At 40.2% G+C, this 27826-nt stretch overlaps 3 protein-coding genes across 13 annotated transcripts in view; 1 reads left to right on the top strand and 2 right to left on the bottom strand.

Moving 5' to 3' along the window:
- LOC103004046 (protein FAM228B) overlaps positions 1 to 27826 on the bottom strand; it is a 72040-nt gene that overhangs the window by 22336 nt on the left and 21878 nt on the right. For 4 of the 11 annotated variants that reach the window (XR_009009859.1, XR_009009861.1, XM_007183445.2 and 1 more), the window contains exons 1-5: positions 15892 to 16108; positions 15549 to 15679; positions 3176 to 3244; positions 1193 to 1384; positions 450 to 530 (exon numbers count right to left, since the gene is read on the bottom strand). Coding sequence is in view for 2 of the 11 variants with exons in the window: in XM_007183445.2 (XP_007183507.1) it covers positions 450 to 530; positions 1193 to 1384; positions 3176 to 3244; positions 15549 to 15679; positions 15892 to 15979 (561 nt within the window). In the remaining 9 variants the exon portion in view is untranslated. Of the gene's footprint in view, positions 1 to 449; positions 531 to 1192; positions 1385 to 3175; positions 3245 to 15548; positions 15680 to 15799; positions 15822 to 15891; positions 16109 to 16256; positions 16675 to 27826 lie in introns of those variants that run through there. The other 7 variants (XR_009009864.1, XR_009009863.1, XR_009009862.1 and 4 more) reach the window with 7 other exon arrangements.
- PFN4 (profilin family member 4) lies at positions 16639 to 22158 on the top strand. The gene is made up of 4 exons (XM_007183444.2): positions 16639 to 17660; positions 17952 to 18089; positions 18898 to 19003; positions 22013 to 22158. Exons 1-4 carry the CDS (start codon positions 17544 to 17546, stop codon positions 22039 to 22041), a joined length of 390 nt encoding a protein of 129 aa, XP_007183506.1. The 5' UTR covers positions 16639 to 17543; the 3' UTR covers positions 22042 to 22158.
- On the bottom strand, positions 24896 to 26156 carry LOC103002756 (chromobox protein homolog 1-like). Its single transcript, XM_057557885.1, has one exon. The coding sequence runs from the start codon at positions 25974 to 25976 to the stop codon at positions 25296 to 25298; it is 681 nt and encodes a 226-aa protein (XP_057413868.1). The 5' UTR covers positions 25977 to 26156; the 3' UTR covers positions 24896 to 25295.

Genomic DNA, 27826 nt, shown 5'->3' on the forward strand with positions numbered 1-27826 from the left:
TAAAGGACTACTTATATATTAGGACTGCTCAAAAAAACAAACCACATAATACCAAAGTTAAAATTAGAAATCTACCTTCAGGGGCTTCCCTGGTGGCACAGTGGTTAAGAACCCGCCTGCCAATGCAGGAGACACGGGTTTGAGCCCTGGTCCAGGAAGATCCCACATGCTGCTGAGCAATTAAGCCCATGCACCACAACTACTGAGCCTGTGCTCTAGAGCCTGTGAGCCACAACTACTGAGCCCGTGTGCCACAACTACTGAAGCCCGCCCACCTAGAGCCCGTGCTCCCAACAACAGAATCCACCACAATGAGAAGCCCGAGCACTGCAACGAAGAGTAGCCCCCATGCGCCGCAACTAGAGAAAAAAGCACGTACGAAGACCCAGTGCAGCCAAAAATAAATAGATAAATAAATAAATTTTTTTTAAAAAAAGAAAGAAATCTACCTTCAGAAAATCTGGGTCCTCTTTGTTCATGTAAAAAGGATCATATTCTTTTGGATCATAATGCTCTATAAATGCATTTCCCTATAGGAAGGAAATAAAACCACACATAAGAACAAGAAATCCATAATTAATTTTGAGCATAACAGGACTCAAGAGTCAAACACACAGTTCCACTCTTATGCTTTGAAATGGCATCAATGACAAATGCAAAAGGGAAGGGAAGATCAAATTGGAAATTAAATTTAATGTATCTAAGTAAGAAATATTATAGTGATAGAAGGAATCTACTTAAAATTTTCAAGATTTTAGTAAAGGATGTTGCAACACTAAAAGATATAGGAATTTGTTTTTAGATACTTAATATTCAAACATCTCAGATCTCTTAAAAATGCCAGGAGAACAGAAATATTTTATAGCTCTGTAAATAATCAAGTTCCAGAATAAAAAACAAAAAAACATATATCTTGAACCTAGAGTCCAATTTTAATTGGTATATAAAATTAACAATTACATAGGAGAAAGAAAGAAAAATTATTCTAATGTACACATTTAAATCCAGACCTAACCCTTTCCCTCCATCCTTTCCATATGCCCTGGATTTAAGAATAGTATGTGCTATAACAGAGTACAGATTACACATATACAGAATTGGGAAGGGCAGGCTGTTTGGATGATTATAAATAAACAAAGATAACTACAGTTTTTAAAGCAACTGAAAAAAGTAACAAATGATCTCTTAGTACCTTTTTATTTACGTATTTTAAAAAACCATCTAATTCCTCTTGTCTCCTTTTTTTAATCTTCTTATGTGAAGTAACATTTTCTATAATTTTCTTCTGGAGAGGATCTGCCACATGATCAACCCATCTTTTATATAATATCTCTTTTCTTCTTGCATTTAAGAAGTCATGATGCTTTAAATACTTACCTAGTTCCTAGTAAACAGTGATAGGAAAGACAAATATATTATCTTAAAGTTTTCTTGTTCCAAAATTTAAACTTAATTTATATTCATAAGAATAACCCACAAAATCATCCATTAATTAAATCATTTGGTTGGCTTCTACTGTGTGACACACACAATACTGGAAACAAAGAATACATGAATAAATTAGACAACATGCCTGCTCTCCCTGGAAGACAGACTACAAAACAAATCTACAAAACAACAGGAGGAGGCACCATGTAGCAAGAGATATATGGGGTTCAAACAGATACTAGTATACCAGTGTTCACTGCATCATTACTCACAATAGCCAAGAGGTGGAAACAACTCCAGTGTTCATCAACAGATGAAGGTATAAACAAAACGTGGTATATACGTATAATGGAATATTATACAACCATAAAAAGGAGTGAAGTTCTGACACATGCTACAACATGGATGAACCTTAAAAGCAATATGCTAAGTGAAATATGACAGACACAAAAGGATAAATATTGTAGGATTCCACTTATATGAAATATCTAGAATAGGCAAATTCATAGAGACAGAAAATAAATCAGATGTTACCAGAGGCTTGCAGAAGGAGGGCTGGGAAGTTACTACTTAATGAGTACAAAGTTTCGGTTGGGGTGATGAAAAAGGTTTAGAAATACATAGTGGTTATGGTTGTTCAACACATAAATGTAATTAATGTCACTGAATTGTACACTCAAAAATGGTTAAAAAGAAAATTTTATGTTATATATATTTTACAATAGAAAAATAATTAAATTTTTTAAAAGATTTCCAAATTGGTAGACATTTGGGATGGGCCTTAAAGAACAGAGTTATCTAGGAAGAGAAGGAATGACAAAGAATGAGGAAGAAGAATAGTCTATGGAGGGAATTCCCTGGCAGTCCAGTCATTAGGACTCCACACCTTCACTGCCGAGGGGCCGAGTTCAATCCCTGGTCAGGGAACTAAGATCCCACAACCCGCACAGCACAGTACAAAAAAAAAGAAAAAGAATATTCTATGGGGAAAAAAAAAAAAAGACAGAACAGTAGCACAACCTGGTAAAAATGACAAGTAGCCTGCAAAGAAAATGCCTAAATTAGGCTATAAACTAAATCATTCTCACGAAAACTTCTCATGTACCTTTCATCTAGCAAACGAAATCATGTGATTACTAGGATCAACAACATGAAATTTAAAATGAAAAAAATAAAATAATAAAAACCCTGTAATCTTCTCCAGGTGATATCCCTCCCTAACTTCAGGTCATAGCACATTTCAACCATTCTCAATGAACAGTTCCTTTCCTTTTTAAACAACTCTAAAGAAAATTCTTAAAAACAAAAATAGGTTACCCACTCCAGTGTTTAGTACACTTCACATAGACATTCATCTTGTCTTATAATTAAGCCCATCCTGCTACAGTTAAAGCTTTGTTCTTACTTATGTATACCTGAGTAATAATTGGTCAGTGTGTTCCAATAACAGCTCTTAAAGCTTTTAAGAATACATAGTGACTCCACAGAAGCCCCATTAACATGAAGGAACAAGTGAGTAGGAGGAAACTCTTATAAGGTATCTATAAAAGAGTCCTCACAAAGTATACGAAGAGAGGAACTAAATTAAAGCAATCTCAGAGCTCTTTTAAGTTCAATCCTAAAGGCTAATGAGTGTTTAATTGTTTTCTATATTTTCTAAAATTTTTATAATGACAATGCACTACATCTGAAATGGAAAAACAAAGTTTAATTTTTAATTGAGACATATTCTGCAGCCAATTCTTACCTTAATTATATAATTTTCTCTGTATAATATTGATTGAATAGCTGCATCAATATCTTCTTTAGCTAATGCCTAAAATGACAGAATGACATTTTGAAATCAAATATTTGAAAATTAAACTATTAATACTACCTAGACTCATTTTATATGTGACATACATATCCCTGGAAAGTTCTCTGTCAATCCAATTTTTCTACTTCAAATCATATCATCAGTACTTTTTAAAGAGTATTTTAATCTTTCTGCTCTCAGCTACAGTTCATTCTAGGGAAAAAATAACTCAGATCACAGACATTTTGAGTCCCAATATGGTCAAATGACTTTGCCCAGACACACATGGTAGGTAAAACCCATCTTTTTTCACATACTATAAAGTGATACAATCAGGCCTCTATTTGAATTCATTTACTCATGAATGAATTCTATTTGAATTCATTTAGTCATTATAGTTATCAAATATTAATACTTTTTATGAACAAGCCACATTTTCAGTATTTTAAAGCAACACAATCTTCAGGAAATAGCTCATAAAATTAAAATTTTCCATTTTCATAACAAATCTTCCACAATTAAACATGTCAGAAAATGCAAGAGGTTGATTTCTAGCATACATGTGAATGTAATTAACATCACTGACTTACACACTTAAAAATAGTTAAAAAGAGTAAATTTTATGATATAATTTTTCCACAATGGAAAAAATGATTAATAATAAAAGAGTCCCAAAGTGGACATTTGGGATGGGCCTTTGAAATCCTCTCATAATTACACAAAAATAAAATATTCTCAAATTAACTGTCATTGGAATTAGTTGTCTTCCGTTCCACTCCCCTTGTTTTCCAGAATAGATGAGTAAAATCTCAAAATCTAAGAACTAACCTTCCCCATTAACACACAAGGAAATTAAGGCTCAAGGGAGTTAAGCAACAACCAGAGGCCTAGAAAATCCTGCACTGAGTCCAGAATTCAAACTCAAATGTATCTAACTCCAAATTCATTTTCTTTGTTCTTTCTGCCTCACAGAGTTGCTATTCCTAGCAAATCTACTGCTCTCAAAACCAAGATGAGTACTGAAATATTAAAACAACCACCTGAAGACACTGGAGACTGACCCAGAGCAGGAAGAAACTAAAGGGTAGTCAACACTTGGAAAAAGAGAACAGCACTGGAAAAGTTTTCAGTTCTTTATGGACTTTTGTCTAACAGCAGGCCTCAGTCATAGCTAAACAAGGTAGCTCAAACGCAGACAGAAATACACAGTTTTACAGATTCAATAATTAGAAGACAGAGTTCAGGGCAACCATAGCAGCAGGAAAATGAGAGGAGAAATACCTGAAAGGAGAAAGCCATAGACAGAATGCCACAAATTCTGCAGACCAAATCTCTGGCAGACCCTTGAACTACATAAGCACAAAGCTGACTCCGTGGAGCCCAGCTAAAGCTAAAAAAGACTGAACAGTGATTTCACCTGCTGCCAACTGCAGGAGAGACAAAGTTCAGAGTTCCTGTTCAGGCAAGTTAACTGCCTGCTAAAACAAAAACTCAGTATTAATCAGAAGAACAAAACAGAATCCAGACCCTTTACAATGTATCACTCATAATGTCCAAAATCACTAGACAAACAGGAAAACGTGACCCATACTTAAAACAAAGACAATCAACTGGAGACCAGCTCTGAGATGGCCCACATGTTGGAATTAGCAGACAAGGATTTTAGGTCAACTATTATAGCTATGTTTAAGAAGTTATAGGAAAATATGCTCACAATGAATGAACAGAAAACCTCAGCAGAAAAACAGAGACTGAAAAATAACCAAGTGGAAAATACAGTTCTTAAATTTAAAAAACAAACAAACTTAAATGGGCTTAACAGCAGATTGAAGATGACATAAAAAGAGTCAGTGAACTTGAATTCAAATCATTAGAATTTATCCAGTCTGGGAAACAGGAAGAAAAAACATAGGAAAATGAATAGAGTTGTAGCAACTTATGAGACAATAACAAAAGGTTCAACAAGTTGATAACTGGAGTCCCAGAAGTGATAAATAAAAGAATGGAACAGGAGAAGAAAGAAAGGAAGGAAAGAAAGAAAGAAAGTTAGGAAGGAAGGATGGAAGAAAGAAAGAAAAAAAAAAGACTGAAGAACTAATGGGTGAGATGAAAACCTCCACTTTCAGACGAAATAGAATAAGAGGGAACAGATTTATCCTACTACCTTAAAAAAAAAAAAAAAAAAAAAAAGTGAGGGGCTTCCCTGGTAGCACAGTGGTTGAGAATCTGCCTGCCAATGCAGGGGACACGGGTTCGAGCCCTGGTCTGGGAAGATCCCACATGCCGTGGAGCAACTAGGCCCGTGAGCCACAACTACTGAGCCTGGGCGTCTGGAGCCTGTGCTCTGCAACAAGAGAGGCCGCGACAGTGAGAGGCCCACGCACCACGATGAAGAGTGGCCCCCGCCTGCCGCAACTGGAGAAAGCCCTCACACAGAAACGAAGACCCAGCACAGCCATAAATAAATAAATAAATAAATAATTTTTTTTTAAAAAAGTGAAACAACAGTTTTCAAGATACTGGACATCACGCTATGAAGGACAGTGGCCCCTAAGATACAGAACACAAGGTGAGCCTTAAAATAGCTCATTAGAGCCTGGAGAGAATTTCCAGACTGTGGCACACAGAGGAGGAAATCAGGTGGAATCCACCTGTCTTCCTGAAATGAGGAGGGGAGCTGGGAGTCTGGGGAGGCCAGGGTAGCTACAGTTCATAGAGCACAGTACCAGAGGGAAGAAAGTCACACAGAGAAGGAGCTTTGGGGGTCTGCAGAGGATTAGATCTGTAGAGGGTCCCCCTTGCGTCTTCAGGTGAATGCTGAACACTGTATGCATGTGGGGAAACTACCCAAAGAAACACTGGGCAAAGAAGTACCTGAAAGGATTAGGGGAACAATCCCTAGAGGTCACACAACCTCAGGAGTTATTCCTCTTAACATCAGCCAGGGCGACAAACTTTATGGTGCACAAAACAGAGTTGACTACTTAGAGGGGTTTTTCAAAATAAGTACTAAAGCAAAACTGGCCATACGCTAAATGATACTACAGTTCTGTCTACCAAGCTTCGTGGCAAGATATGAAAAAAATCAGACTGTGTCCAAGTAACTTAACCGCATCCCAGAACAAAGCTCAGCCTATTTATTGGAAATCAAAAATATCCAGCACTCAACAAGGAAAAATTCACAATGTCTGGCATCCAATTAAAAAAATCACCAGGCATATAAAGAGGCAGGAAAATTTGACTAGTGAAAAGAATCAATCAAAACTACCCCAGAGGAGACTTCCCTGGTGGTCCAGTGGCTAAGACTCTGTGCTCCCAATGCAGGGGACCTAGGTTTGATCCCTGCTCAGGGAACTAGATCCCACATGCCGCAACTAAGAGTTTGCAGGCCGCAACTAAAGATCCCACATGCCGCAACTAAGGATCCCACACCCAGCAACAAAGACCTGGCGCAGCCAAATAAATAAGTATTTTTTTAAAAACTAACCCAGAAATGACACAGATGATATAATTATTAGACCAAGACATTAAAATAGTTCATAAGTGCATTCGCTAGACAAAACAGCAGACGTTTTGAGACTTGGAAGATTTTTTAAAAGACCCCCTAAAAACTTAAAGGATTAAAAACCACGATGCCTGAAATGAAAGATACACCAGACAGGATTATCAGCAGATTGGATATTACAGAAGAAATGATTAGTAAACTTAAAATCATAATGGAAGCTGTCCAAAATGAAATGCAGGGGAGGAAAAGTCTGACAAAATTTAACAGATAATCAGTGGGCTATGGGATAGCTTTATAAAAGCAGGCGATTAAACATGTAATTTTATTTCCCAAAAGGAGAAGGGGTGGGGTAGAAAAAATATTTTAAGAAAGGATGGCTGAAATTTTTCCAAATGTGTTGGGAACTATACGCTCACCGATACTAGAGGTTCAATGAACTCTAAGCAGTAGAGAAGCTGGAACCTTCATACATTGCTGATGAGAATGTAAAATGGTACAGCCACTGTGGGAAACAGTAGGCAGCTCCTCAAAATGTTAAACACAGAAGTACCATATGACTTAGCAATTCCATTCCTAGGTTATATACCCAAGACAACTGAAAACATATGTTCACACAAAAACGTGTATACAAATGTTCACAGCAGCATTATTCATAATAGTCAAATACTAGAAAAAATCCAAATGCCCATCCACTGATGAATGGATAAATAAAATGTGGTATATCCATATACTGGAGTATCATTTGCCCATAAAAAAGAATGAAGTGCTGATACATGCTACAACATGGATGAACCATGAAAACAGTATGCTAAGTGGAAGAAGTCAGACACAAAGGACCACATACTACATGATTCCATTTGTATAAAATCTCCAGAATAGACAAATCTAAGAGAAAGTAGACTAGCAGTTGCCAGAGAACAAGGGAGAAGGGAATGGAAAATGACTGCTAAAGGGTATGAGTTTCCTTTTTGGGGTGATGAAAATGTTCTGGAATTAGAGAGGTGATGGTTATACAACCTTGTGGATATACTAAAAACAACTGAATTGTACACTTTAAGGTAGTGAATTTTAAATTAAAAAATGCACAAAATATTTGAACGAACACTTCATCAACGAATATATATAAATGGCAAGTAAAACATAAAAAGAGGCTCAACATCATTAGTTATTAGGGAAATGCAAATTAAAAACACAATGAGGGACTTCCCTGATGGTCCAGTGGTAAAGAATCTGACTTACAATGCAGGGGACGAGGGTTCGATCCCTAGTCAGGGAACTGGGATCCCACATGCCATGGGGCAACTAAGCTCGCGCACCACAACTACTGAGCTTGCACACCTCAACTAGAGAGGCTGCATGCCGCAAACTACAGAGCCCACACAACCTGGAGCCTGCACGTCACAACTAGAGAAGAGAAAACCTGCACTCCACAACTAGAGAGAAGCCCACGCACCACAACAGAGATCCCACATGCCTCAATGAAGATCCCACAAGGTGCAACTAGGACCCGACACAGCCAAAATTTTTTTTTTAATTTTTTAAAAAACCACACAATGAAATGTGACTCTACATCTTTTAGAACGACTCAAAAGACTACACACACACACACACACACACACACACACACACACACAGACTGTACCAAACGCTGGTTAGGATGTGAAACACTGGAACTCCCATACACCGCTAGTGGAAATATAAAATATAACTTTGGAAAACAGTTTGACAGTTTCATAAAATATTAAATTCATTTACCATATGACCTAAGCATTCCACAAGTAGATGTTTACCCAAGAGTAATGAAAATATATGTCCATATAAAGACATGTACATGAATGTTCCTAGCAGCTTTATTTGTAATAGCCAAAAACTATAAGCAACCCAAATGTCCAATGACAGAATGGACAAACTGGGGTATATAGCATTCAGCAAAAAAAAAAAAAGAAAGGAACTAAGTACTGAAACATGAAACAACATGGATGAAATGCAAATTATACTGAATGAAAGAAGCCAGACAAAAATAATACATACCATAAGATTACATTTGTATAAAAAAATTTAAATGCAAAATAAACTATAGTGAGATTGGTTCAAGATGGCGGAGTAGAAGGACGTGCTCTCACTCCCTCCTGCGAGAGCACCGGAATCACAACTAATTGCTGAACAATCATCAACAGGAAGACACTGGAACTCACCAAAAAAGATACCCCACATCCAAAGACAAGGGAGAAGCCACAGTGAGATGGTAGGAGGGGCGCAATCACAGTAAAATCAAATCCCTTATCTGCTGGGTGGGTGACTCACAAACTGGAGAACACTTATACCAGATAAGTCTACCCACTGGAGTGAAGGTTCTGAGCCCCACGTCAGGCTTCCCAACCTGGGGATCCAGCAACAGGAGGACGAATTCCTAAAGAATCAGACTTTGAAGGCTAGCGGGATTTGATTGCAGGACTTTGACAGGACTGGGGAAAACAGAGACTCTACTCTTAGAGGGCACACATAAAGCACTGTGCGCATCAGGACCCAGGGGAAGGAGCAGTGACCCCATAGGAGACTGAACCAGACCTACCTGCTAGTGTTGGAGGGTCTCCTGCAGAGGCAGGGGGTGGCTGTGTCTCACTGCGAGGACAAGGACACTGGCAGCAGAAGTTCTGGGAACTACTCCTTGGCGTGAGCCCTCCCACAGTCTGCCATTAGCCCCACCAAAGAGCCCAGGTAGGCTCCAGTATTGGGTCGCCACAGGCCAAACAACCAACAGGGAGGGAACCCGGCCCCACCCATCAGCAGACAAGAGAATTAAAGTTTTACTGAGCTCTGCCCACCAGAGCAACAGTCAGCTCTACCACCAGTCCCTCCCATCAGGAAACTTGCACAAGCCTCTTAGATAGCCTCATCCACCAGAGGGCAGACAGCAAAAGAAAGAAGAACTACAATCCTGAAGCCTGTGGAACAAAAACCACATTCACAGAAAGATAGACAAGATGAAAAGGCAGAAGGCTGTGTACCAGATGAAGGAACAAGACAAAACCCCAGAAAAACAACTCAATGAAGTGGAGATAGGCAACCTTCCAGAAAAAGAATTCAGAATAATGATAGTGAAGATGATCCAGGACCTCGGAAATAGAATGGAGGCAAAGATCGAGAAGATGCAAGAAATGTTTAACAAAGACCTAGAAGAATTAAAGAACAAACAAACAGAGATGAACAATACAATAACTGAAATGAAAACTACACTAGAAGGAATCAATAGCAGAATAACTGAGGCAGAAGAACAGATAAGTGACCTGGAAGACAGAATGGTGGAATTCACTGCTGCGGGACAGAATAAAGAAAAAAGAATGAAAAGAAATGAGGCCAGCCTAAGAGACCTCTGGGACAACATTAAACGCAACAACATTCACATATTATAGGGGTCCCAGAAGGAGAAGAGAGAGAGAAAGGACCCGAGAAAACATCTGAAGAGATTATAGTCGAAAACTTCCCAACCATGGGAAAGAAAATAGCCACCCAAGTCCAGGAAGCGTAGAGAGTCCCATACAGGATAAACCCAAGGAGGAACACGCCAAGACACACAGTAATCAAATTGGCAAAAATTAAAGACAAGAACAATTATTGAAAGCAGCAAGGGAAAAACGACAAATAACATACAAGGGAACGCCCATAAAGTTAACAGCTGACGTCTCAGCAGAAACTCTACAAGCCAGAAGGGAGTGGCATGATATACTTAAAGTGGGGAAGAACCTACAGCCAAGATTACTCTACCCAGCAAGGATCTCATTCAGATTCAATGGAGAAATCAAAAGCTTTACAGACAAGCAAAAGCTAAGAGAATTCAGCACCACCAAACCAGCTCTACAACAAATGCTAAAGGAACTTCTCTAAGGGGGAAACACAAGAGAAGAATAGGACCTACAAAAACAAACCCAAAACAATTAAGAAAACGGTAATAGGAACATACATATCGACAATTACCTTAAACGTGAATGAATTAAATGCTCCAACCAAAAGACACAGGCTCGCTGAATGGATACAAAAACAAGACCCATATATATGCTGTCTACAAGAGACCCACTTCAGACCTAGGGACACACAGAGACTGAAAGTGAGGGGATGGAAAAAGATACTCCATGCAAATGGAAATCAAAAGAATGCTGGAGTAGCAATAGTTGTATCAGATAAAATAGACTTTAAAATAAAGAATGTTAAAAGAGACAAGGAAGGACACTACATAATGATCAAGGGATCAATCCGAGAAGAAGATATAACAATTATAAATATACATGCACCCAACATAGGAGCACCTCAATATATAAAGCAACTGCTAACAACTATAAAAGAGGAAATCGACAGTAAGACAGTAATAGTGGGGGACTTTAACACCTCAGTTACACCAATGGACAGATCACCCAAACAGAAAATTAATAAGGAAACACAAGCTTTAAATGACACAATAGGCCAGATAGATTTACTTGATATTTATAGGACATTCCATTCAAAAACAGCAGATTACACTTTCTTCTCAAGTGCGCACGGAACATTCTCTAGGATAGATCACATCTTGGGTCACAAATCAAGCCTTAGTAAATTTAAGAAAATTGAAATAATATCAAGCATCTTTTCTGACCACAACGCTATGAGATTAGAAATCAATTACAGGAAAAAAAATGTAAAAAACACAAACACATGGAGGCTAAACAATACGTTACTAAAGAACCAAGAGATCACTGAAGAAATCAAGGAGGAAATCAAAAAATACCTAGAGACAAATGACAATGAAAACACGACGATCCAAAACCTATGGGATGCAGCAAAAGCAGTTCTAAGAGAGAAGTTTATAGCAATACAATCCTACCTCAAGAAACAACAAACATCACGAATAAACCATCTAACCTTACACCTAAAGGAACTAGAGTAAGAAGAACAAAACCCAAAGTTAGTAGAAGGAAAGAAATAATAAAGATCACAGCAGAAATAAATGAAATAGAAACAAAGAAAACAATAGCAAAGATCAACAAAACTAAAAGCTGGTTCTTTGAGAAGATAAACAAAATTGATAAACCATTAGCCAGACTTATCAAGAAAAAGAGGGAGAGGACTCAAATCAATAAAATTAGAAATGAAAAAGAAGTTACAACAGACACCACAGAAATATAAACCATCCTAAGAGACTACTACAAGCAACTTTATGCCAATAAAATGGACAACCTGGAAGAAATGGACAAATTCTTAGAAAGGTATATCCTTCCACGACTGAACCAGGAAGAAATAGAAAATACGAAGAGACCAATCACAAATAATGAAATTGAAACTGTGATTAAAAATCTTCCAACAAACAGAAGTCCAGGACCAGATGGCTTCACAGGTGAATTCTATCAAACATTTAGAGAAGAGCTAACACCCATCCTTCTCAAACTCTTCCAAAAAACTGCAGAGGAAGGAACACTCCCAAACTCATTCTAGGAGGCCACCATCACCCTGATACCAAAAACAGACAAAGATACTACAAAAAAAGAAAATTACAGACCAATATCACTCATGAATATACATGCAAAAATCCTCAACAAAATACTAGCAAACAGAATTCAACAACACATTAAAAGGATCATACACCATGATCAAGTGGGATTTATCCCAGGGATGCAAGGATTCTTCAATATACACAAATCAATCAATGTGATACACCATATTAACAAATTGAAGAAGAAAAACCATATGATCATCTCAATAGATGCAGAAGAAGCTTTTGACAAAATTCAACACCCATTTATGATAAAAACTCTCCAGAAAGTGGGCATAGAGGGAACCTACCTCAACATAATAAAGGCCATATACGACAAACCCACAGCAAACATCATTCTCAATGGTGAAAAACTGAAAGCATTTCCTCTAAGATCAGGAACAAGACAAGGATGTCCACTCTCATCACTATTATTCAACATAGTTTTGGAAGTCCTAGCCATGGCAATCAGAGAAGAAAAAGAAATAAAAGGAATACAAATTGGAAAAGAGGAAGTAAAACTGTCACTGTTTGCAGATGACATGATACTATACAGAGAGAATCCTAAAGATGCCACCAGAAAACTACTAGAGCTAATCAATGAATGTGGTAAAGTTGCAGGATACAAAATTAATGCACAGAAATCTCTTGTATTCCTATACACTAATGATGAAAAATCTGAAAGAGAAATTAAGGAAACACTCCCATTTACCATTGCAACAAAAAGAATAAAATACCTAAGAATAAACCTACCTAGGGAGACAAAAGACCTGTATGCAGAAAACTATAAGACACTGATGAAAGAAATTAAAGATGATACAAACAGATGGAGAGATATACCATGTTCTTGGACTGGAAGAATCAATGTAGTGAAAATGACTATACTACCCAAAGCAATCTACAGATTCAATGCAATCCTTATCAAATTACCAATGGCATTTTTTACAGAACTAGAACAAAAAGTCTTAAAATTTGTTTGGAGACACAAAAGACCCTGAAGAGCCAAAGTGGTCTTGAGGGAAAGAAACGGAGCTGACTTCAGACTATACTACAAAGCTACACTAATCAAGACACTATGGTACTGGCACAAAAACAGAAATACAGATCAGTGGAACAGGATAGAAAGCCCAGAGCTAAACCCACACACCTATGGTAAACTAATCTATGACAAAGGAGGCAAGGATATACAATGGAGAAAAGACAGTCTCTTCAATAAGTGGTGCTGGGAAAACTGGACAGCTACATGTAAAAGAATGAAATTAGAATACTCCCTAACACCATAAAAAAAATAAACTCAAAATGGATTAGAGACCTAAATATAAGACTGGACACTATAAAACTCTTAGAGGAAAACATAGGAAGAACACTCTTTGACATAAATCACAGCAAGATCTTTTTTGATCCACCTCCTAGAATAATGGAAATAAAAACAAGAATAAACAAATGGGACCTAATGAAACTTAAAAGCACAGCAAAGGAAACTACTAACAAGACAAAAAGACAACCCTTAGAATGGCAGAAATATTTGCAAATGAATCAACGGACAAAGGATTAATCTCCAAAATATATAAACAGCTCATGCAGCTCAATATCATAAAAACAAACAACCCAATCCAAAAATGGGCAGAAGACCTAAATAGACATTTCTCCAAAGAAGGTATACAGATTGCCAACAAACACATGAAAAGCTGCTCAACCTCACTAATTATTAGAGAAATGCAAATCAAAACTACAATGAGGTATCACCTCACACCAGTTAGAATCGGCATCATCAGAAAATCTACAAACAACAAATGCTGGGGAGGGTGTGAAGAAAAGGGAACCCTCTTGCACTGTTGGTGGGAATGTAAATTGATAAAGCCACTATGGAGAACAGTATGGAGGTTCCTTAAAAAACTAAAAATAGAATTACCACATGACCCACCAATCCCACTACTGGGTATATACCCAAAGAAAACCATAATTCATAAAGACACATGAACCCCAATGTTCACTGCAGCACTATTTACAATAGGCAGAACATGGAAGCAACCTAAATGCCCAGAGACAGACAAATGGATAAAGAAGATGTGGTACATATATACAATGCAATATTACTCAGCCATAAAAAGGAATGAAATTGAGTCATTTGTAGATACATGAATGGATCTAGAGACTGTCATACACAGTGAAGTAAGTCAGAAAGAGACAAACAAATATCATATATTAACACATACATGTGGAACCTAGAAAAATGGTACAGATGAACCGGTTTGCAGGGCAGCAACAGAGACACAGATGTAGAGAACAAACATATGGACACCAAGGGGGGGAAAGTGGTGGTGGGGGGGTGGGATGAATTGGGAGATTGGGATTGACATGTATACACTAATATGTATAAAATGGATGATTAATAAGAACCTGCTGTATAAAAAATAAATAAAATTCAAAAAAATAATTTAAAAAATTAAAATAAAATTTAAGAAAAATAAAATAAAATATAGTGATAGAAAGCAGGCAGCGAGGGGGCACTCACAAAGGGACACAATGAAGAAACTTTGGGAGTATTGAATATGTTCACTGTCTTGACTGCGGTGATGGCTTCATGTGTGAATACATAGCTAAGAATTTATCAAACTGTACACATCAAATACATGCAGTTTATTGTATATCAAGTATACCTTAATAAAGCTGTGTAGAAAAAAAGAATCTAAAAAAAACAAAACCACAGGGCTTCCCTGGTGGCGCAGTGGTTGAGAATCTGCCTGCTAATGCAGGGGACACGGGTTCGAGCCCTGGTCTGGGAGGATCCCACATGCCAGGGAGCAGATGGGCCCGTGAGCCACAACTATTGAGCCTGCGCGTCTGGAGCCTGTGCCCCGCAACGGGAGGGGCCGCGATAGTGAAAGGCCCGCGCACCGCGATGAAGAGCGGTCCCCGCACCGCGATGAAGAGTGGCCCCCGCTTGCCGCAACTAGAGAAAGCCCTCGCACGAACCGAAGACCCAACACAGCCAAAAATAAATAAATAAATAAATAAATAAAGTAGCTATAAAATTAAAAAAAAAAAAAAAACCACAACATATATACATTTGGGTGATGCAGTTAAAGCAGTGCTTCAGGAGAAACTTTATAACTTTGTTATACTAGAAAAGGTATATAAGCAATGACCTATGATTCCATGTTAAACTGAAAATGGAGAGCAAAGTAAACACAAGCTTAATAGAAAGAAAGGGATAATAAAGAATAGAATAGAAAACACAGAGAATAATATATTTAGCACAGGCCACTTGTCAGTGCAACCACCCAAGTATAAACTTCAGAACGCCATTACTACTGTACCTCCATGAAGGAAAGTGGCTGGGGCTCCAGCCATTCGTTTGAGCTCTTGAGTTTGGGAAGTCTGTCAGTTATCACATCATCATTGTCTGAACTTTTCATTGTGGTCACAAATAACAGAGCCCCTAGAAAAACTAAAAAATTAGCTTACTTAGTAACGAGAATTGAGATTTATTCTCTCTTCTATTTGATTAATAATCACTATTCGTGGCCATGAACGGACGTGGAACGGATTCTGAACTTTAGACACCCACGCTTTCCCTAAGAAGAGGGGCCTTCACCCAGGCTTCTGCTGTTGTCTTCCGAACCAGCCTCCTTTAAGCAGGGGAGCTCTCTCCAGACCCACCCGCCGTCCCCTCGAATCCCAGGCTTCCCACAACGTGGCCCAATGGAGCCGGTGTGGCAATTCTCAGCTTGGCCTCTAGGAGTCGCATCTGCAGTTTTCGGAGTGGGCAGAGTTGCAGCCTTCTGGTTCCTGAAGCACACCCAGGATGGGCTTCTTAGAGAAGGAAGGAAGGGCCTTTGAACACAATCAGCTTGTCTTCAAGCTCTGACAGGCTCAAACCGCCACCCCCAGCCCCTCAGCCCCGTCCAGCCCGTGCCTGGGAGGGAGGAGCACCCACGACCCCGCCCCTTCCCTCCCACCCCGTTGGCAAGGTGCGTGTGGCCTCCGCCCGGCCTGGAGGAAAAGCTGCAGGCCGCGACAGGTACCTCAGCTCCCCTCCCTCGACTAGCAGGGCCTTCGGTTCTCTGGCACCACGACAGGGCCGGGCCCGACAGCCCACGGCGCCTGAGTCGTCGGCTGCGGCGGGAGAGTGAGCCCGTCCCACCTGAGGCCCAGTCAGCTCGCGCCCGTCGCCGCGGTAGATTAAGAACGTTTCGCGTCCAGAGATTCGGTCGGAGCACCCCGCGACCCCTCCGCCGCGGCGGACTAGGAGGCCGCGCGCCGCCGAGGCGGCCGAAGAACTCCGAATTTCGCGGGACCTCCCGGTCCGGAGACTCGGCCGCTGTGTCCCTGAGCCCAGCGCAAGTGCGCTACCGCAGACTCGCCTGGCTGAGAAGAAACCAGGAAAGTCGTAGCTCTGGCGCCCAAGGGCTGGTCGTGGTCTGCGGTCGGAGCTGTAGCGCTTCTCGGTGACGGGCAACTGCCGCAGCCAATAGCTGGGCTCGTCGCCCTCTCGCCCCGCCTCCCCCCGCGTCCGTTGACCGCCGCATGCGCTTCAAGCCAGCCGTTGGTTGAGTGTTGGGCTCCTTACCGAGAGCCAGGGGGCTTCTCCTGGTCTGGCCCGCCGCGATCCCCCAAACCCTCTGCCCCTCCTGTGCGTCTCCGCAGCCAACCAGACTGGACATTAACACACCCTCCCTCGCCCTCAGTAACCCCGCTCCAGGGAACCCCCGTGGGCCAAATCGCCGCGAAGGGAATGGCGGGCTAGGGGCTCCTGCCCTTAGGATCCCTTGGAATGACGAGTGTTTGTGGAGTTTGTCCCGATGAGGAGGGCCCAAGAAGACTTGGGAACTTGTGCGGAAAATGTCACTTTAGGTGCCTTCAGGTGTTTTTAGTCCCCTGGGGTATTGATCAGTGTCCATAGTTGGTGCTGATGTTGGTCAGCGGGAAAGGAACGTGAGGACTCATGACCAGTATATCTCATTTAGTCTTGTTTACTTCAGTAGTTCTCCATTTCGTCAGGTTTTTTATTTTTTTAGTTTTAATCCTAGGTGATTCTGATGCAAACCATTGACATAGAAAATTACGAGCTGTGATTTTCCAAACTCATAAGCCTCTCTGTGAACTGATTTTCTATGATTCTGTTTTCCTCTTGAGTATTGGTGGGCACTGGATGATGGAACTCCATTTTCACCCTTCATCTTTTCAAAGTGCACATGCTGATATTAAAGCTGTCCGGGGTGTCTTAGGGACATTTGTATTCACAGGGCTTTTAAAAGCTAGCCAGAGCAGATCGTTTCAACTGCAGTTCCCTTTTTCAGGGCTGAGGGCGTATGAGCCATTTGCAGAACTTACTGTTAGATACACTCCTGGGAACAAAGCATGTGGACAGTGCAGCCCTCATCAAACTCCAGGAGCAGAGCCTATGTGTAGCATCACCTGGATTTAGTGTAAGAAAAAAACAGGTTTGGGCATAAGAGTTTAAGTCTTTTTCTGTAAAGGCCATGGACAGTACATAAAAGAATAGGAGTGACTATGTTCCAATAAAACTTTATGAACACTGAAATTTGAATTTCATGTAATTTTTACATATCACAAAATATTATTATTTTGATTTTTTTTTCAACTACTTAAAAATGTAAAAACCATTCTTCGTTTGCAGGCCTACAAAAACTGGTAGTGAGACAAATTTGGCCAGCCCACCATAGGCTGCCAACTTCTAGTCTATTTAACCTCCGCAGGTAATGCCCAGTGATGTCCGAACACTTGTGAATGGATTTGCCAAGAACCCTTTGAAAACCAGAAGAGAAGGATTGTATTTCAAGGAGAAGGACTACAAATGTGTCCGGGCAGATGACTATTCTCTTTATGCTAAGAGTGTGAGTGTTCAAGTTTTGAAGACAACTTTGTAAAAACCTTAAGAAAAGAATTTGACTCCAATTTTCAGTGCCTCTCCTGATCCTGTCTTTAAAACAGACTAAGCCTGTTACTGCAATGGCAATGTTTGAAATAGCAGTCTAGTGCCAGGAAGGAACATGTAAAAGAAAGTACTAACAGAGAGCCTGGTTTTGAGAAATGTTCATTCCAGAATTTATCAACTGAACCTTGCCTGAACTGTCTCTCTCCACTGCAATTATCCCTCATACTCTACATTCTCCTTCTTTAAAAAACAAAGTGATATTACTCTTGTGCTTAAAACGTCTGTTGGTTCACTGTTGCCTATAAGGAATTAAGGGGATGACAGTCATATTTCTGGATGCCCTATATTATGGGTTAGGCACACTTCACCCACATTATAAACTAAGTAGCCTCATTTACAGATGAGGAAACTGAGGCTTAACCAGGTTAAATAACTCTTCCATAGTCATACAGCAGAAAATGGAGGTGCTGGGATTCAAGCCCAGAGCTATCTAATTCCAAAATGTATTTCCTTTCCATGACATCTGTTGTTCTCACTGGGATAGGGGTATATTACAATCAATTCGGGGGCTTTTTTCAGAATACACATGCTGTTATTACAACAGTCTAAAACTTTTTGACAGCTAAATTAGTGAAAAAGAGTGGAGAGTCCAAAAACAAACATAATGAATATGGAAGTCAGGAAACGGTGAAAAATGTGGCTGGCGCCTAACTTCTTGTCCTGTAATTAGAACCAAGAGAAGGGCATTCTGTTTTATTTTTATCCAGGAAAACACTGGTGTGGTTGTTGTGAAGACCCATCTGTATCTTCTGGTGGCAACTTACACTGAGGGCATGTATCCTAGTGTCTGTGTGGAAGCCACAGAGAAATTGGGTAAGTTTGCTCCCAATGCCTGTCTTTGTTCCCTGTGGTAGTCAACTCTTCTGACTGCAAGTAACCCAATCAAACCAGCTAGGGTAGAAAGGAGGAATTTATAGGAAGGGTACCGGGGTTACTTATATAACCGGTGAAAGGACAGAGTGCAGCTGAGCCACAAGGAAAATGGATTCCAGGGACTGGAACACTGCTAGAACTCTTCTCTAGTCTCTCCTAAGAGGGTCAGCTTTGTTCCATCCCATTGCAGACTGCCTCCTTTCCTGGTGGTGTCATGGTCGAGCCTTGCATCCTATCTCTTAATTTCTTTTAGAACCCTGATCTGACAAGTCTTAGGGCATATAGTTTACCTTTATATCAGTCAGCTGGGGTTAGGAGGTGGGAAGGGCAGGGTGAAAAAGCAGAGATGTAGTTGCTGGGGGCCATCCTCTATAAAAGGATTTTCTACGGAAAAAGAAATTACTGTGAGCCAGGCTTATTGGTATCTGCTGCATTCCCCTTCCATGTCTCTATGTTTTAAAATAAAGATCTAATGTAGAACTAACTGGGAAATTATGAGAGTTGAGCTTAATAAACGATAAATTGTATCTGTGTTTAGATTTTTTAATCTAAATTTAAATTTCTTTTTTTTAGCAGTTTTAGTAGTTACTTTTTTTAAAAATATTTATTTATTTATTTATTTGGCTGCACCAGGTCTTAGTTGCAGCAGGCAGGCTCCTTAGTTGTGGCATGCGAACTCTCAGTTGCAGAATGCATGTGGGATCTAGTTCCCCAACCAGGGATCAAACCCAGGCCCCCTGCATTGGGAGCGCAGTCTTATCCACTGTGCCACCAGGGAAGTCCCCTAAATTTAAATTTCTAAAAAAAAGTTTTTGTTGGAGTTGCTTGAACACTCCTTTGAAATAGTAGAATCCTCTATCTACTTCTGCTAGTGAGGAAAGCAGCCAATCTTTCATTCTTTCAACGAATTCTCAGTGACAACCTACATGTATGTGCACTGCACTATCCTAATAAACTAGGAAATCAAAGCTGGTTAAGATAGTCTCTGCCTTCCATGCCTCTATACGATATGTGCTGCCCTATCTGCCTGAAATATCTTACCTTTCTGTCCCTGCCCTTTCACATCTAGTTGGCAAATTCCTAATCATCATTGAAAACCCAAATCAGATCTTGGGCTTCTCTCTACTGTGCTATGTATTTTATGCATACCTTTATTATTACTGACATTAGAGTCCTTTGTTTACCTTGATTGTGAGCCCCTAGAAAGCAAGAATTTCGTCTTAATCCAGTCCCTAAAACAGTGTCTAATGATGAGTAGGAAATTAATGCATGTTTGATGAACAGATAAACGAATGACCTCTGCCTAGCAGAATCTGGGAGGGCTCCAGACAGCTGAATCTTTTTTTTTTATTATTAATTTTTATTGGAGTATAGTTGCTTTACAATGTTGTGTTAGTTTCTACCATACAGCAAAGTGAATCAGCTATACGTATACATATATCCCCTCTTTTTTGGATTTCCTTCCCATTTAGGTCACCACAGAGCATTAAGTAGAGTTCCCTGTGCTATACAGTAGGTTCTCATTAGTTATCTATTTTATACATAGTATCAATAGTGTATATATGTCAATCCCAGTCTCCCAATTCCTCCCACCCCCTCCTTTCCCCCTTGGTACCCATAGTTTGTTCTCTACATCTGTGTCTCTATTTCTGCTTTGCAAATAAGATCATCTATACCATTTTTCAGACAGCTGAATCTTAAAGGATTAATTGAGAAATTAACTACCGTCACAGAAACTACACACTCACAAAATGTATATAAGTACGGACCTTCACAGTTGTCATAAATAGTTCCCTGGCATGGATTGTCATAAACCATGCTACACAGCTGGCAAGGAGGTATTCTAGGAGCAAATAGGACTGAGCGTAGGCAAGACACAACTTAGGAAGCACCTAACAGGAGGGGTGAACTCCAACATGGGAGGAACAGGCAATTACAACCACCGAGGATCTTTCCTGAGCAGGTGTCAGGATTTAAGGGAGGTTCAGTTTCAGTAGAGTAGGGCAGGAGCAGGAGGACAGAACGGAGACTTGTATATCTGGGCTAATTATCGAATTAAAGCTATCCAGAAAAGGAAGCCAGAAGATGAGCAATTAGGCTCTAAAGAGGCCAGACTCTATCCTATCAGCTGTGGCCCAGGGCTAATTCCCCAGGTATCCTGTGGAGAAGACCAGAGAAGTTGCCTGACCACTGTAATGTAGATTCTGTGGCTGGCACTAAAGAGAGCTTAGGGCTACAAGAGACTGCAAAGAATGTGTGTTATTTAGAAGGACAGGGCTGACATCATTCCACTAAGATCTCACTACTCTGGGAAGGGATAGGCTATCCTGGAAGTGACTGAATGCTCATGAGGGATGGATGAGGCGGATATCCACTCAGGAGCCAGTTACTTATCTCATGTCTCAATTTTTTTTTTTTTTTGGCTGCGCCCACATCGCTTGCAGGTTCCCCAACCAGGGATTGAACCTGGGCCACTGCAGCGAAAGCACCGAGTCCTAATCACTGGACCTCCAGGGAATTCCCTCATGTCTCATTACTTCTATTTCCTTGACTTGTTTTTCTTTTAATTACATTTTTCTCTTTCAAAAATTATGCATGACAATTATAGAAAATTTGGGAAATAAAGAACTATTAAAATTTTTTATTATGGAAGATTCTAGGAACATTGTGTGTATGTATATATGTATATATATGTATGTGTATGTATATATATATATGTATATATATATATATATATATATATATATATATATATATATATCCCCTAATAGACAATGAACTCCTTGAAGTCAGGGATTGGGTCTTAACTATCCAGTCATCCTTGTATCTCCAAGTACTTAGCACAGTGCCTAGTATATGGTAGTTACGAACGTTTATGGAATAAATGAATGAATCATATTGTGATAATGTACTGTTCGTAAGTAATAACCATATTCTGTTTTCTTTCAGGAGAATATCTAAGAAGAAAAGGAAATTAAGTCGTCAGAGGACTATGAAAGACAGCTTTTATGATTTTAGAAGAAAACTATACATCCTAAAGAAAAAGTAATGCCTTATATTGTGGTTGAAAAATACTAGGCAGAAGATACTGAAAAGGAAGAATGAGTTAAGGAAGCAATTTTTCTTATTTCAAGAGATCCTCTTCTTTAATTGGAATTACTTAGTCCACTTCATTTGTTCCTTTTTTTTTTTTTTTTTTAGTGTTGGTCATTGGCATGAATGTGAGGCATTAATAGTTTCACAGGGCATATCTGTTGGGAGACTCCTCCATGAGTCTCTGTATTCCCACACATCTTGCTGGGTATGCCGAGAATACAAGGCCCTAATCACTCTTCATGCAGACCATTTCAGGGTTATGTTGCAGGAAGCCACCTTGAAAAATGAAGTGATGTCTCCCTTCAGAACCAAGAGCAAGCTTGCTTACTGCTTGCTCTGAAAGAGGTAGATTCCCTGAACTCAGTGTTCCTGTCCTAGAGTGCAGCTCACTGCATGTGTGGCATCTATCTGGTCCACATCACCCCTGTGGGACCTGGGGAAAAGGGGAACCAATGTAAAGACCACCCAACAACAGGCCACTCATCAAGGTATCTGAGGGACATTCCGCACTCCCCACCATATGCAGGCATCTGATTTTGTTGAGCACTGGAAAGGTCTTCCCAAAAATCAACTCAAAAAGATTTCTGACTCCACCTCCGTCACTTCCTCCTAGTCCACACAACTTAGTGTGGTCAATGAATACAACCTTCCCCAGAAAGGGTTCATCTCCTCTTGGTCACCTCCTGGGTGATGATCAGAACGATGAGGGTAGAGAGTATATATAACCTATTTTGAAAATTCAGGATTCTACCCTGATCATTCCTGGCCATGGTGCATCTTTCTTTCTCCTAATAGCAACCCCAGGCCAGTCTGCTTATACAGCCTCCAAGTGTCCCTAGGGAGGGAATACCATAGGCCACTGGCATTTCTTGACATTATCATGCAGTTTTCTGAATTCCAAAAGCATGCTATCTGAGGCAAAGTGTCTTTTGTTAATGTTTATAAAATTCTCCCATTTTCAGGTTTTGTATAACATCCTTTCAAGGAGCTTACCTCCAATACAATTCCTTTTCTGAGCTTGGGTGCCAAGAACTACAGATTTGTTCTGGGTGGTCAAGCTGACCACTAGTCCATTCATTCATTTATCTGTTCAGCTGCTTGATTCTTTTCTGAGTTAGAGGTAAAAGTACATTTAAAATTTACTTATTTAGCATTCGTTGAGTAGCCTACTGTGTGCTAGGTACTGTTGATACAAAAGTAAATAATATATACACCCCACTGCAGATAGGATTACAATTTAGTGAAGAAAATTTATAATTGAGTCACATTACCATGTGATAAATGCTGTAACAGATATAAAAAAAGAACTGTAAAGCCTGAAGCGATCAACTGTGCATTCAGGAGCCTGAAATGCGTTTGAAGTGAATCTGGAAGAATAAGTAAGTATAGAAGAGAGCAAAAAGCATTCCAGGTTTAAGGAATAGCATATGCAAGTTCCTGTTGTGTGAAAAGAATGGTGAGAAGTTCAGTGTGGCTGGAAAATAGTATGTATGAGAGAATGATAAATGAAACTGGGAAGATGGATGGGGCCAAAGGAGAAAAGGCTACTTTCTTCAGGGTAACTCAAAGGACATCAAGCAGTGCTGTGGTATAAACAGTACTTATATGAAACTTTTATAATTTTGATTACAAAAGTAATATACACTCATAAAAACACTTGAGAAAATAAGTTACTCATAATTTCACATTAAATGAAAACAACTGTTGACAGTTTTTCTTATTCCAGTCTTTTTTCAGTGCACATAATATATACATATTTTTAATATAAATCTATAGTTTTATTAAGACAAAAACTGACAGTGTTGGTATGAAGTTTAACATTTAAACAAAAGTTTTCACAGAAACCTAACACATGCCTAAAAAGATTTTACAACAGAGTTCTAGATGCAGGTCTAAATGATGTCAAGAACTGATGGATCTCATGATTCAAGACAGCATTTGGGGTTTTAGTTAATTCTTAGGATTAAAAAAATTTGTTTTGTTTTAAGGTGAACCACTGCCCCAGTATAAAAATTTAATCTTCTCCTGAGACCAGGGCTTCAGAAATTATTCAACTCTTGAAGTGACTCAGTGAACTTGTGCTGTCAGTGACTGAACCCTGCCACCAATGGTTTCAAAGTTCAAAAAACAGAGGCTCCAAGAGTTTTCCACCCTAAGAGCACCGGCCCTTGTCTTTGCCTACTCTCCCATCTCCTATACCACCCTCTGCCCTTCCCCAAATACTTCAGCCAGTGGCTTGGATGGAGAAGCTGATATATTTAACTTCAAAATTGGAAAAGAAAGGGTTTTCTTGTCAATTTCAAGAATTAGCCCCTTTAAGACAGAATGATCTGCCTGTGTATACACTCCAATAAGACTTTTCCTTCTCAACCAGTTTCCATCCCCCAAATGGCAGCTTTGGTAACTTCTTAACTGGAAAGTTAAGAAGTTACCAAAGCTTAATGCTTTTTGGGAACAGCGTTAAGCTCAGGCAGGGAACACCTTGGCTTCTAAGTTTCAGGCATTCACAGCTTTTAAACAGTCTCTCACGGTCCTCATGTAGATTGCCAATGACATTTTTTGAAAGGATGAAATATTCTGGACACAGAACAAAATCATCATTAGTTGTTCTTTCCTTTGTTTCACCATTTCCCCCCAACAGGCCCCAAATTTTAAGAAAAATGATCCTAACCCATCTCCCTTCTTTCCCACCCCATCCCTCCCACCCCAAATAATACACCAGAAATAGCCAAAAACTACATACATGCTACGCTGTAAAAATGCAGAGTTAACACTACTGGGAAGAAGGCTGTGGGTTGTGGAGATGCTCTTTGAAGATCTACAATATCTTTTGCTCTCCCACATCCCATTCTGCAAGTTTTGTCCTTCATAGAAGGCCCTTTGCTTTTCTCAGCAAAGTTCAGAATGAGTTGCCTTGAAACACTGACCCTCCTTCCCCTCCACTGGGATGGGTGTGCAAACTATACAGCATGGAGCGGCTTTAAAGTAATTTAGTGAATTTAGGGCACAGAAACTATACTGGCTCTTCAAAGGACATCTTCTCAAGCCCCCTCTATGGTGTCAAGACAAGTAGAACTCCTTCTTTCCCCACTTGAAACCCACAGTCAGATGTGACAGGGGCTGGTACTCAGGAGAGTTAATTCTTGTCATCTTTTTTGTCCTCATCCTCAGAGGGGTAGGAATGCCACGTCAGCCTTTCCTCATAGGAGGATATGACAACCTGTGGGCACTTGACATTGGCTTCCTTGGCAGGGACCAGGTGAGCCTCATCAGAGTTTTTCCGTTTCATCAGGAACATGAGTTCTCCACTGGAGTCTGTAGCTCCAATAATCCACTCTGATTCCAAACCCCCGGCAAAGCCTCGTGGCTTTTCTGACTCTTCTTTCTTCTTCTTTGGTTTGCTCTCCTCCCCCTTATCTTCCGAATCAGAATCAGCTTTGCGCTTGCCTCCCTCTGATTTATCTGTCTCGTGTGCTGTTTTCTGTGACTGCAGGAACGCAGCAATGAGGTCGGGGCAATCCAGGTTTTCTTCTGGCTCCCATGTGTTGTCCTCATCTGAGAACGCCTTCCACTTTAGGAGGTACTCCACCTTGCCCTTTACCACTCGACGGTCGAGAACTTTTTCCACCACATATTCTTCTTCCGCTTCTTCTAGCACCTCCTCCACTTTCTTCTTGTTTTGTTTTTTCCCCGTAGTGCCTGCCAGCTTTCTGGTATAAAGGGTGACGCTGCTCAGAGCAGCGCCCACGAGCCCGAGAGGAATCAGTGCCGCGCTACTGGCGCGTCTTGTCGGGCCGGCCAGGGGAGTGGCGACCATAATATATACATTTTAACCTAACCTAAATCATCAACACAAATGGTTGACAACCCACCCTGTTCATATAGCATAGTGTTATAAAATCTTGTATTTCATTTAAAATTGCTTAGAAAATATTTTAATCATTGCATATCACATAGTATTCCTCTTTGTTAGCTATTTATGTTATATCCACTTTTCCACTTTATAAATAACACTGCAGTTTACAACTTTTACATAATTCTTTGTGTCTCTGATTATTTCCTTAGGTCTGGAAGTGGAGTTTCAGGGTCAGAGTATGAGCAACTTTACAGCTCTCTGTAGTTTTGTTGTTGTTGTTTTGTTTTGTTAACAGAGAAGTTTTACACCATGGTTAATAAGAGGCAGGGTTTTTTGTGGGAGTAGGTGGGCGGGGAGGGAGTTATATGTAATTCAGCTGTAACTCATCAGTTTCCTATGCTTGTGGGATTGGGTCTGAGGCAATCTTACCAAGTGCCTCAGTAAATGAGAAAGAGAGGAAATGCAGTCAGTTGAACTGGCTGAGTCAGAGACCAGAGAGGCAGGTTACTATTTGAATCCAGATAGTGCTACATCATGGTGACATTGGACAGTTGCTCCTGTACGATACAGAGATACTCATGAGGTTTGCAGGACAAGCCAGGAAACATTTGGGGACTTCTAGATACAACTCCAAAGGAGTCCAGGCATGCCAAGGCCCAGAGCTAAACAGAAGGCTGGGCTATCAATGCTTCAGGCTAAAGTCACACTATATTATCAAAACAGAGTGGACTACAGCAGAGACATGCAAAGGATAGCACTCAGGCCCACAAGACTAGAACATCTGAACATGCTGATGTGTGTAGAAGGGAGATGTAACCATAAAAAGTGGAAGCTGGTCAGCCAGGGAAGCCTAGATAAGGAGTCATGGGAGCAAAGGCTGGTTGGGCCATTCCAGGTGGGAGGATCTTTGAGCAAACAATTCAAGTTGTCTGGTATTTTCTAGCAGCAACTTTCTGACAGCAACTGGGTGTCCTACAATTCAGTCCCATTTTGACACTAACTACCTGGAGTTAGTGCAGACCCTACAGGTGAAGGGGCTCAGCCCCATAAGACTGCCTTCACCTCAGAAGCCAGCCACATCTCCCAGGTCCTCAGATTACCTACACTTCTGACTTGGCTACAAATTTGGGCGTTCCCTTGACCACCCTCCCTTCAGGTTTGATTATTTCCTAGAATGACTCGAAGAACTTAAGTGCCATACTTATGATTACAGTTTTATTATAAAGGATACACCTCAGGAACAGTCAAATGTAAGAAATACTTAGGGCATGGTACCGGAGGTGGGGAACGGGCTCAGAGCTTCCATGCTCTGGTGCACCATCCTCTCAGTACATCATTGTGTTCACCAACTGGGTAGCTCTCCAAACCTCATTGTTCCAGGGTTTTTATATGGTGGTTTCATTAGTGGGCATGAATAATTAAGTCAGTGGCCACCTGATTGAACTTAGTCTCCAGTCCCTCTCCCCTCCCCAGAGATCAGGGGTTGAGGCTGAAAATTTCAACCCTCTAATCTAATCGACTAGTGACTAGCCCCCATTCTAAAGATATCCAGCCCCTCATTAGCATGAATAACAAAAGACACTCCTATCATTCACAAAATTCCAAGAGTTTCAGGAACTCTCTGCCAGGAACCAGGGACAAAGGCTAAATATATTTTATTATATCACTTCTGATCTTAATGGCAAGGTTGTACCAGGTATAGAGGTGGCTATATCTTGCTGTCTTAGCCAGATTAAGTATTAAACATTCAATTCATCTCAGATTAAGTATTAAACATTCAATTCATCTCAATCATCCCACCTTGTCCAGAA

The sequence above is a fragment of the Balaenoptera acutorostrata genome, chromosome 12, assembly GCF_949987535.1.
Source record: "Balaenoptera acutorostrata chromosome 12, mBalAcu1.1, whole genome shotgun sequence".
Classification (NCBI taxonomy): Eukaryota; Metazoa; Chordata; class Mammalia; order Artiodactyla; family Balaenopteridae; genus Balaenoptera; species Balaenoptera acutorostrata.